Source organism: Echinops telfairi, unplaced genomic scaffold (assembly GCF_000313985.2).
Source record: "Echinops telfairi isolate 266 unplaced genomic scaffold, ASM31398v2 ScPeMD7_7473;HRSCAF=8511, whole genome shotgun sequence".
Taxonomy (NCBI): Eukaryota; Metazoa; Chordata; class Mammalia; order Afrosoricida; family Tenrecidae; genus Echinops; species Echinops telfairi.
In genome coordinates, this window is record NW_022111377.1 from 9,616,334 (window position 1) to 9,628,671 (window position 12,338).

At 39.3% G+C, this 12,338-nt stretch overlaps 1 protein-coding gene across 1 annotated transcript in view; it reads right to left on the minus strand.

Annotated features, from left to right (window-relative positions):
- ITGA8 (integrin subunit alpha 8) overlaps nt 1–12,338 on the minus strand; it is a 272,754-nt gene that overhangs the window by 61,549 nt on the left and 198,867 nt on the right. Inside the window, exon 25 of the mRNA XM_004712640.2 lies at nt 1,571–1,676. Coding sequence (XP_004712697.2) covers nt 1,571–1,676 — 106 coding nt within the window. The remainder of the gene's footprint in view (nt 1–1,570; nt 1,677–12,338) is intronic.

Below are 12,338 nucleotides of genomic sequence, written 5' to 3' on the forward strand. Positions count from 1 at the left end.
TTTCTAATGATTTAGACATCCTATTTAATTTATATTATCAAAGCAGCCTGATGTCCATTGAGACAGCATGAGACCGTAGATTAGCATGGAAGAAACATTTGGTTATTATTTTGGACATGGCTGAAAATTGCCCTAACATTTCAGGATCAGCTTACATTAGGAGCAGGGCTTCCTTGAAAATGATTGTGTTTGAATACATTTTCAAATTTGAAAGTTTCATCACCACTGTTGTGCAGAAACCAGCATGCCAAAACTTTAGCATATTATTTGACAGCATTTCCTTCCAGTGAAATGCTCTCATCTGAATGTCCTTAGTGATTGTGTTATCCTTTTGCTATCAGAAGAGCTTAGGTAAAGCTTTGATCCAGCATTGGACAAGGCTTTTGATTCCGAGCAGCTGATGGAGCAAATGACAGAGGCTGTCATGCTGATGCTGCACAGGAATGGACGATTCTTTTCCCTATGCGTAAACAGGCAGTGTCAAAAGCCCAGGGTAAGGCTTTTGATTCTCAGCCGCAGGCTAGGCAAAGGATAGGTTCTCATGATGCTGCGGCAGAAAAGTTGGCATTTCTTTGTCACACAGGTAAACAGCATTCAAATGCCTTTAGTGTCAACCTTAGAGTAGGCTATTCATGCCCCTTATAAGGGAAGGATAAAAGCAATAGTCTGAATTATTAGTAGGAGCGGTGGCATGAGGCATAATAAGGGACAGAAGAAGTCCTCAACAGAAAATGGCTTGGAATATCATTTTATCAAAATTCCATTCACAGTCCCTCAAAAATGAATAGGAATAATTACTCTGCTGATAACACTGACTTTATTCAACAACACAACAGAAACTGCTAAACGATTTACTCTATGTTTATCCGTGAGTTTCTGAATGTACTAAAGAATAAATGATTGAAATGAAACATCTTTTCCCCATTCACAATTTAACACTTGGAGAGGGAAAAGATCATCAGAACATTTTTCAAAATACTAGTTTGTTTCTGGAAAGTATTTTAATAATCAATGGGCTGTTTTAATCTCTCAGACTAGGTTATTCATTTCTAACTCAGATGATGTAAATGCAAAGGAACATATCTTCATATCTATATATCTATCCACCCACCATATAACCTATATGTGTCTTGTTTCAGTACAGCAATAAAAAAGTCACAGGCTCTTTTTTATTTAGTTTTCTCTAGGTGATAATTTCCATACAGGATATGAGTGGGTTTTAAAGACAGCTAATAATGTAGAAAGAAATGAATAAAGCCTAGGGAGCTAGTCATTTTTATGCTTAGCCTCTCCTCTCATTAAGAAGAGAGGAAATAAAGACTATTTTTAAAAGCAGAACATTATCAACATATTGTGGTTCTTACTACTGAGGACCAAGGACCCATATTTATGGTCGCTGAACAAGACACTCACCACTATTCATTGGACTATAATATTATACCAACATGAATCTGGGAACTGTAAAGTTCAGATCTCGGGTTGGTTTGTTCAAAATGTTAAACAGAGTAATGTTAATAAAGAGAGGATAAGAACAAAACCCTAAAGCAGCTTTAACGTGGACAGTAACTACCTCATAAACATGTTCCGCCAAAGGTCCAACTTCTTCTTCTTTATGAGGCTCCTCCTCTGGCTCCCAGTTATGAATGGGCAGAACAATTTGCGGAGGGTGGGATACTCTGAAATGTGAATGGTTAATTGTTAATTTTGATGATGGCATGTGTAAAGGATGCACTATATATTTACAGCAGAAGAAAAAACTAGTTTTAAATTTATTTAAATAGATATTGCTGATATGAAAAATATATTAAGGTGAAATTCACCAAAATACCTACAGGTAGTGAATTAAAGACATCTGCTATATGTTCACTAATAACGAAGATGAAGAAGCCTTGGTGAAGCTGTGCGCTGCTAACTACAGGTTGGCCACGAAGCTACCAGCTACTCCATGGGAGAGAGATACGGTGGTCTACTCCTGTAAGGTTTACAGCCTCAGAGAAATTTCTACTCTGTCTCCAACAGTGGTTGTGAGTCGGCAGTTGGTTAATAATTAAGATGAACGAGTTTACATCTCTTGTGCTCTAAGGGGCAATGCAGAAAGAGTTCTTGAGTTGATAAGTACTCTGCAGGATCACCAAATGAAAAGAGGATATAGATATGAGCCCGAGTGACATAGTGGGTGAAGCATTGTCTGATTATGTATCTGTGAGCTATAAAGAGAGACAGCATGGACCCAGGAGGCCCAATGGTTTAGAACTTATGTGCTACCTAACCTAACCTAGCCTAGCCTAACCTAATCTAACCTAACTTAACCTATGAACAATAAGTTCTCATGCAGTAGGACTAACTCCCTAGGCTTTTTTTCATGTCTTTCTACATTTTCAGGTGTCTTTAAATCCCACTTATCTCCTGCTCAACATTTATTCTCACGAAGTGAGCACTGAAGAGATGGGTGCTATATATAGCAAGGTGTGGTGAAGAAATAAGATGGTGCTCAGATATCAGAAAGAATCGTATCTGGGATCTAAAAGGCTTGTTCTAAAACAAACAGCCACCTACATGAGATGGCAGCTAAATCCACGTGGAAGTAGTATATCAGCCCATGTGATCTAAGGATTGTAGATTATAAAATCCAAAACTGGAGGAGGAAATTATACAAGAGATTCATTCTGAGCACCGGGTTTGCAGAAGGCTGTGGATGACAGTGAAAACCCAAAATCCATTCTCACAGTTTCCACTTGACTTAAGCCTCCACTGAATTCCCTTGGACCACGGACCAGGGATGTGACCAGTCTTGTCCTCAGAGAGAATGCATTGCAAAGTAAATTACTACAGACACGTTAAAATTCAACATTCTACCCGTTGTTTTCCTTTTTGAGCATTTGTAACTTGGTTCAGTTTTTATATTTTCTACTTTCTTTTGGGTGGACTTTTTTCTGTGTTTAATTTTATGGTTGTTGCTGGATTTTGTCTTTTTAAAATCATGATTTTCCTTCTATGAAATCGAGGATAGGTAAACATATAGAGAATGTAACTAGATTAATAACTCCTTCAGGTTATGATAGGGAGGTTGCAGGACCTCCGTTATCAGGTGCCACTTAGTGGGCTCCAACCCATAGCAACTCTGCGCACTACACAACTAATCACTACACTGTCCTGTGCCGTCCTGTCAATTGCTCCTGTGCCTTAGTCCATTGATGCAATGGCTGTGTCAATCCGTCTCATTGAGGGCTTTCCTCTTTCTCACTTCCCCTCTGCTTTACCAAACATAATGTCCTTCTCCGGGAACTGGCCTCTTTTCACACGATGTCCAAAGTATGGAAAACCAAGTCTTGCAATCCTTGCCCCTAGAAGCATCCTTGCATCAAGAAGCACTCTGGCCTTACTTCTTCCAACACAGATCTGTTTGTCTCTTAGCAGTCCATGGTACTTTCAATATTTTTCACTAACACCGTTTCAAAGGCATTGATTCGTCTACAGTCTTCCTTATTCAATGTCTAACTTTCACATGCACGGATGCAATAGAGAATACCATAGCTGAGTCCGGTGCACCTTAGTCCTCAAGTCATACCCTTGCTTTTCAATACTCTATAAAGAGGTCTTGTGCAGCAGATTTGCCTAATGCAATACATCTTTTGATCTCTTGACCGCTGGGTCCATGAGCATTGATTGTGGATCCAAGGAAGAGAAAATCCTCGACAACTTCAACCTTTTCTCCATTTATCGTGATGTTACCTACTGGTCAGTTGTGAGGGTTTGGGTCTTCCTTAGATTGGGTTATAATATGTAACGAAGGCAGAAATTCTTGATCGTCCTCCTCAGCAAGTGTTTCAATTCCTCCTCACGTTCAGCAAGCAAGGTTGGGTCATGTGCACAGGCAGGTGGTTAATAAGCCTTCCTCCAATCTTGATGCCACATTCTTCATATCATCCATCATCTCTAGGAACATTTTGGCATATAGATTGGACAAGTATGGTGAAAGGATAAAACCATTATATGCACATTTCTTGATTTTAAATCATGCCGTATTCCCTTGTTTTCTTGTGCAACTGCCTCTTGATCCATGTACAAGTTCTGAATGGGAACAATGAAGTGTTCTGGAATTCCCATTCAACTGGAGGTTATTCATGGTTTATTATCATTCACACAGTTGAATGTCTTGGCAAAGACAATGAAACACAGGTAAACATTTTTCTGGTATTCTCTGCTTTGTGTCAAGATCCATCTGACATGAGCAATGATATCCTTTGTTTCACATCCTCTTTTGAATCTGGCCCAAACTTCTGGTAGTTTCCTGTCAATGTACTGCTGCAACCGTTATTGGATGTTCTTAAGCAAAATTTCACTTGTATGTGATATTAATGCTACTGCTCTATAGTTTAAGCGTTCTATTGGGTCACCTTTCTTTGGAATGGACACAAATGTGGATCTTTTCCAGTCAGTTGGCCAGGTATGTCTTCCAAATTTCCTGCCATAGATGAGTGATTGCCTTCTATGCTTCTTCAGCTTGCTAAAACATTTCAAGGGGTATTCCATCAATTCCTGGAGCTTTGTTTCTGGCTAATGCATTCAGTGCAGTTTGAATTCTTCCTTCAGCTCCATTGGTTCTTGTTCATATTCTACCTCATGAAGTGGTGGACTGTCGACTTTTTGGTACAGTGACTCTGTATTCCATCCTCTCTTGATGTTCCCTGCATCATTCAATATTTACCTATAGACTCTTTCAAAATTGCAATTCAAGGCTTGAATTTTTTCTTGACTTTTTTCAGCTTCAGATATGCTGAGCATGTTCCTAAGCTTTGGTTTCCTAATTCTAGGTTCTTGCACATTTCATTGTAATGTTTGGCTTTGTCTTCTTGAACTGCTTTTCAAATGTTCTATTCAGCAACTTGACTTCATCCTTTCTTTTGTTTACTTTAACTTCTCTATGATTAATACATGTTTCAGGGTCTCTTCTGATACCCAAGTTGGTCTTTTTTTTAAGTGACCCTTTGCTTTCTTCATGAATGATGGGTTTGATGTCCTCTCATAGCTCATCAGGGCTTCTCTCATTAGTGTTCCGTGCATCAAATCAGCTCTCAAAATTCAGGTGGAATAGACTCAAGGTCATATTTTGGCTCCTGTGGACTTGCTTCAATTTTCTTCAGCTTTATCCTGAACTTACATATGAGCAATTGAGGGTCTGTTCCACATTTGGCCCTGAGTCTCATTTTAGCTGCTGTTTTGAGCTCCGCCATTGTGTCTTCCCACAGATGGACTTCATTTAATTTCTGTGAATTCCCTCTGCAACATTCATGTGTACAATCACTGTTTATGTTGTTGAAAAATGGTATTTGCGATGACCATGTTTTGTAAAACTCTATCATGCCATCTCCAGCTTCACTGCTCTCACCAACTCCATAATTTCCAAGTATGGGTCCTTCCCCTTTGTTTCCAACGTTTGCATTCCAATCACCAAAGCCATTAATAACTCTTGATGACATGTTTGATTAATTTCTGGCTGGAATTATTGGTATAATTTTTCAATCTCTTCCTCATTAGTTTTATTGTTGGTGCATAAAGTTGAAAAATATTGTTTGGATTTCTTTGAAGGCGCATAGCTAAATCTAATCACAGCTAGCATTGTACTTCATGATGGATTTAGCCAGGTCCTTCTGACAATGCGTGCCACACCATTTGTTGTGTGGAGATAGGGAGCCGACACCAGAATGAATACAAAAATGAAGCAAAGGACCTTAAAGTGAATGTGGTGATGAATGCACAGTTCTTTTTAATAAATTTAAACATTGACTTATGTGGCACTTGAATTATTTGTCAATGCAATTAAATAAAAAAAGAAAACAACAAAGAATGGGAAACTAGTTTGCTTTGTAACTGTTTACCCAAATCACAATAAACTGGTAAAAAGAACGTGTGTGCTAAGTAAAAGGTCAGTGGTTTGAACTCACTGCTTGCTCGGAAGGAAAAGGAACTGCCCATGTGCTGCCATAAAGATTTCAGCCTCCCCTTCAGGACCAATATTGACAGTAGCAATACCATGACGGTAGGGGGAAGGTGGGGGGAGAACGGGGAGAAAGGGGGCAGCGATAGTAATGATAGACACTCTGTTTATCCCCAGGGGGATTAAACAATGGAAACATGGGGGAAGGGAGAAAGCGTATGATGTAAAATATGAAACTAAACATAATTTATAATTTATTAAGGGTTCATGAGGTGTGAGGGTTGGGGAGGGAGGGGAAAAATGAGGAACTGATACCAAGGGCTCAAGTAGAAAGAAAATGTTTTGGAAATGATGATGACAACATATGTACAAGTGTGCTTGATACAATAGGTGTATGGACTGTTATAAGAGCTGTAAGCCCCCAATAAAATAATTTATTGAAAAAAATATTTCAGCCTAGGAAATCATGTGGGAAGTTCTATTCCATCATATATTGTCTCTGTTAGTTGGTATTGACTCAATGGTATACAGCAACAATAAATAGACAGATACATGTATATTTGTATAAATATATATATATATATTAGCTGTAGACAATCTATTTCTTATGTAGTTAGTGATCAAGTGTGCATGTGTGTATACATGGAGTTTATAATGTTTGTATTAAGTATGACCGTTTGTGGATGAGATTGCAGGATTCGGTGTATGTTTTAAATATCCCGTGTTGAAGTTGTATAGTTTCCATTCAGAGACTTCAGAGTAGAAAAATGGCTGCTTGCGTGTTCCTCCATCCTAGATTTGGTTAGCTCCCCAAGGATGCAGTCATTCTCTGAACAAGCCTAGATCCTGAGCCTGAAACAAAGTAAAGTACCACAGGGTTCTAGAGTTGTTTTTAGATAAATCAAGGGTTTGTTACTCTGTTTGCTTAAGAGTGTGTGTGTGTGTGTGTGTATGAGCCCATGAGAACAAGCACATGCATTTAAGGGTGTACTAATCATGTAAGTATGGTAGTGACCTAATATTCGGCATTTTTATGTGTAACTTTCAGCTAGAAAGTGAATTAAATGAACAAAATGCAGTATGTGACATTATTCAATACTGAAAACGGAAATTTTTCAATTTTTATTTTTAAAGATATACTTTTGAAAAAATAGCAGGTTTTAGGTTAAAAAAATATATCCATCAAAGACTTCTAGGCCTTCAACTAAGAGTAACTCAGACAGAAACACCTCTTTTGGCACTCAAGGGCTTCCGTGCCCTGTGAAGGGTAAAGAATACTAAATATGCCATGGAGTGCCAGAGAATAGGAACTCTGATGGTGGGTAAGCTTTGGACTGCTGACTGCCTTGAATTGACTCAGTGGCAGCAGGTTTAGTTCATAGTTTGGAGCCAAGGAAAGACCTAATTAGTCTGAGAAGAAATACAACTAGACTCCTCCTTAGAAGTGAGCATGCGGAGGAGACATGGATGCATGATCAAGAAAGACCGGTTGTTAGACAAGGACATGTTTGGTTGAGCAGAGGGTAAGCATAAATGAATAATGAGATGGGTGACACAATAGTGAGACTGGACTCAAACCCAATGGATCATGAAGGTGGCACAGGACTGGTCAGCATTTCATCCATAAAGCCCCCAACTTAATGGTAACCAACAACAACAATAATAATTAAAACAGACTCTAGCAACTTCAAACATCAACTGCCCCTTCCATTCTTCTGGATAATATCTTTCTAAAACAGAAAGCAACATTAGAATAATGTTAGCAACATAGAATAATTCTGACCCTAGAACATGTAATTTAATTTATGTATGTCTCGATTTCATCATCTGTAATATTTTGACAAACCCTTTGGGTTATATACTGTAAAGTATCTCAAATGTTTGGGGTCAAAGTTAATTAAGTTGCATTGCTTTCCATGGGTGGATGGATTCTGTATATTTAAAAAAAACTGACAACCATAAAAAACACCATTTTTTTAAAATTGTAAAACCCTTTATTTCACCGTTTAATGTCCAACAACTAAAAGAGTTTTAAGGCACAGTCTTGCTGGATTGATAGGTAAAACCCCTCTCTTCTTATATAGGTTCATTATTCCACAATGGTATGTTTTCCTACTTGATTGAATTAAATCAAGTTCAGATGCAACATAGGGGATTTGGTATAGAAGACAGGACAGCAGATGACACATTGCTTTCATCAGAGGAGAGCCCAGAGCTTGTACTTCCTTTCCCAGAAGGCTTGATGACCTCACCCCGCAGAATACCGGTTATTTGATAAAGGTAACAATTTTATTGTTTTTGAGCTTTAAAAAGTTAATGGACATATGGACATTTTCCATTATTCTTTAATTCCATAACTTTTTGAAGCTCCTTGATATGTGGTGCTGCCTCTTGTGGCCAAATTCACTATGTTAAATTAATCTTTGTACCAAGAAATGGCACAAAATAGCCTAAAAAAGGGTGTTGGTATTATCTGACTTAGTGAAAAATACCGAGGACTATTCCTTATGCTTCTAACAAAGAAAGATGCCCATTTGAGTTTATTCCTAAAACTGAAGAAACAAGAGTAAATTGAAGAAGAAAAAACAAAAATTACTTGAGTACATGATCAAATACATTGGAATAAAGAACACTGTCCAAAGAAGAAAATTAGGTTTTCTTGCAGGCTGATCATGGAAGGTTTTCAATGCAGTAGCTGTTTGTTCCCTAAAGAACTAAACGTTGGAACCCAAAGTTTTGTTGTAGAAACAGGTATTTGGAGGAAAGAGTTTTTCCGTGCAAGATGGCTAGAAAGAAGTTAGCACTGTCTTAGAGAATAAACTTTTAGACATTTATCTAGCAAAAAAAAAATTGTGCCTTTTGAGAAACTGAAAAACAGCAAGGGGGAAAAAGGATAGGGAGACTCTTTCTTTGTACCTAGAAAAGCGAATGTCCTAAGTGATAGAAGAAATACATTTAAAAACACTAGCCCCATATGAGGAGTATGTGAGAATAGAGTTTCATTAACTCTTTAAGTTGCCTTGGACTGAATTATTTCTTATCTTACCGAAACATTTCCCACCTTTCAATTTGTTTTGAAATTAAGGAATATTTTCCCTATATGTCTGGCTAGTAAAACTAAAACAGCTACCTAGCAAGAAGAGAAATTTTCATATATACTAGTTGTACGTTTTTAACAATATAAAAATAAGATCACAAAAAATAGTGTTTTTGTTATACTCTTTTCTTTTTTAATACAGCACTTGCTTCATCAAGATCAATATTGGAATTAAATTAGAAATCAATGAGTATGAAACATCCAGAACAGCAAATAACTAAATCAGATAAATTATTTCCTATCAATCAGTTCATGAGTTGTGGCTGAGAGGAGACAAAAATAATTTATAATTATCCAAGGTTCACGAAGGTGGAAGGGGAGGGAAAGGAGGGGAATAAAAGAGGAGCTGATGCCAAGGGCTCAAGTAGAAAGAAAACGTTTTGGAAATGTTGATGGCAACATATGAACAAATGTGCTTGACACAATTGATGTATGGATCATTATAAGAGCTATAACAGCCCCAATAAAGTGATTTGTTAAAATTTAAAAAATAAATTAAATCAGTTCATAAGTTAAGTCAAAAATTAGAAAATATTTTGAAATGATTTATCATAAAAAAACCAAGATTTCAACATTTTTATGTAGCAAATTTTAGGAGTAAATTTGTAGCACTAAATAAGGAGCTCTGGCTGTTTCATGTTGGGCTGCTAAGCCAAAGGTCAGTGGTTCTAACTCACCACCAGCTTCATGGGAGAGAGATGAGGCTGTCTAATTTTGGAAAAAATGTACAGCCTTAGAAATTCTAGATCTCTCCTTCAGCTCTCTGTACTTCAGCTTCTGTCCCCAGCCTTTCCTGATTGGATCCCACACCTGCATTAAGACTTTGGGGCTCACCATTATGGGGACCCTGTCAGAAGTCAATGGCACCTTTGCCTTAAACCTTTGGAAAAAGCTGTGTGAAAACCACTCAGAGCATATTCTTTTCACCCATGAGCATCTCTCGGCCCTGACCATGGTCTTCATGGGGGCAAAGGGGAGCCCTGCTGCCCGGATGTCCCAGGCGCTTCCACTGCAGGAAGTCGGAGGTGGAGATGCGCACCAGGGCCGCCAGTGGCTTCTCTCTGAAGTCCACGAGCCCGGCACTCGGTACTTGTTGAGAACTGCCAACAGACTCTTTGGAGAAAAGACCTAACTTTCTCTTTTTTTTAAAAAAAATCATTTTAATGGGGGCTCGTACAACTCTTATCACAATCCATCCATCCATCCATTGTGTCAAGCACATTTGTATATTTGTTGCCATCATCATTCTCAAAACATTTGCTTCCTACTTGAGCCTTTAATATTAGCTCCTCATTCCCCACCTCCTTCCCTTCTCCCTCATGAACCCTTGATAATTTATAAATTATTTTGTCATGTCTTACGCTGTCTGACGTCCCCCTTTACCCACTTCTCTGTTGTCCTTCCTCCAGGGAGGAAGTAATATATAGATCCTTGTCACTGGTTCCCCCTTTCTACTCCACCCTCCCAGTATCGTCACTCTCACCACTGGTCCTGAAGGGCTCATCTGTCCTGGATTCCCTGTGTTTCCAGTTCCTATCTGTACCAGTGTACATCCTCTGGTCTAGCCGGATTTGCAAGGCAGAATTGGGATCATGATAGTGGGGGAGGAAGCATTTAAGAACTAGAGGAAAGTTCCTGCCGCATCTTCTACCAGGCAGACATGGAGAGCTGAACTTGGCTAATGCTGCAAAGAAGTCCAGAAAACGCATCAACTCCTGGGTAGCCGTACTGAGTCGCTCGATTCAGTGGATTCCTGCACGAAGCTGATTCTTGTCAATGCCATCTACTTTAAAGGTAAGTGGGACAATCCATTTTCCAAAGTGAAGATCCAGAAAAGTCCCTTTAAAATCAGCCACAATGAGGAGAAACCCATCCAGATGATGTCCCAGGAATCTATGGTGAAACTGATGTATGTACAAGAAATAGTCACTCAAATTCTTGTGCTTCCGTATGTTGGAAGGGTGCTGAATGTGTTCATCATGCTTCCAGATGAAAACATTGATTTGAAAATGGTGGGAAAGGAACTGACCCATGAGAGAGTCCTAGAATGGACCAGGGGCGACACAATGGATGCAAGAGAAGGACAAGTTTTTCTTCCCACTTTGGGCATGGTTGATGCCTTTGACGAGGGCAGGGCAGACATCTCTGTTATGTCCCCCAAGAGGGACTTGTCTTTGTCCAAGGTGGTGCACAAGGCTTTGGTGGAGGTCACTGAGGAAGGTGAGGAGGCAGCCGCACCACCGCTGTCATGGTGCGTCCTGCTCTACCCATCACCCTTCCTTTTCTTCCTCCAGCACCAAGACCAGTTGTATCCTCTTCCGTGGCGGGCTCTCCTCTCTCTCAGAATCATCATCATGAGATAAAAGTGGCTCCCCGCTTTCCCCTGCAGACCCACTTCGCCTTTAACTACTACATCACACGGAGCCTACAACCCAAAGTGACCTATGGCACAATTCAGAAATAAAAGCCTCAATTTAAAAATTAAAGAAAGTCCATAGAAGAAGAGAGGTCTCTAAGCCAGGATCTAATTTCCACATAAATGAAGGGGATAGAAAATTCAAAGTAAGTGTCAGGAGGAAAATCATAAAAATCAAATCATAAATCGATTCCAAAGCAAAGCAAGAGAGAGAAATAAGAATGCCTAAAAGCAATTCCTTTGCAAAGATCAATCACTTGATAAAACTCTGAACCAGAGTGACTGAGTGAAGGAGTGAGAGAGAATACAAATTGCCAATACCAGAAATGAGTATGGAATATCACTATGGTTCTATGGACTTTAAAAGGAAAATTAGACCTTATTATAGAACTTAATGCCAGTGGTGAAATAGACAAATTCCTTGGTGGACAAACTACTAAAGCTCATCAAGAAAAACTAAAAAGACTCACTGCCTTACTACCTCACTCTCTCACTGCCTCACTCACTGTCGTACATACACTCTCTCACTGTCTCACTGCCTGACTCATTGTCTCTCAGTGACTCACTCTCACTCACTCACGCACTGTCTCACTCACTGCCTCACTCTCTCACAGTCTCACTCACTCACTGCATCACTCAGTGACTCAGTCTCACTCTATGTCTCACTCTCACTGTCTCACTGCCTCCCGCACACACACTCACTCAGTCACTCACTGTCTCAATCACTCACTGCCTCACTCTATGTCTCACTGTCTCACCACCTCACGCTCTCACCACTTCACTCTTTCACTGTCTCATTCTCAGTCTCTCTCACTCACTGTCTCACTGTCTCATTTACTCCCTGCCTTACTCTCTCACTTACTCACTCTCTCACTGCCTCACTCACT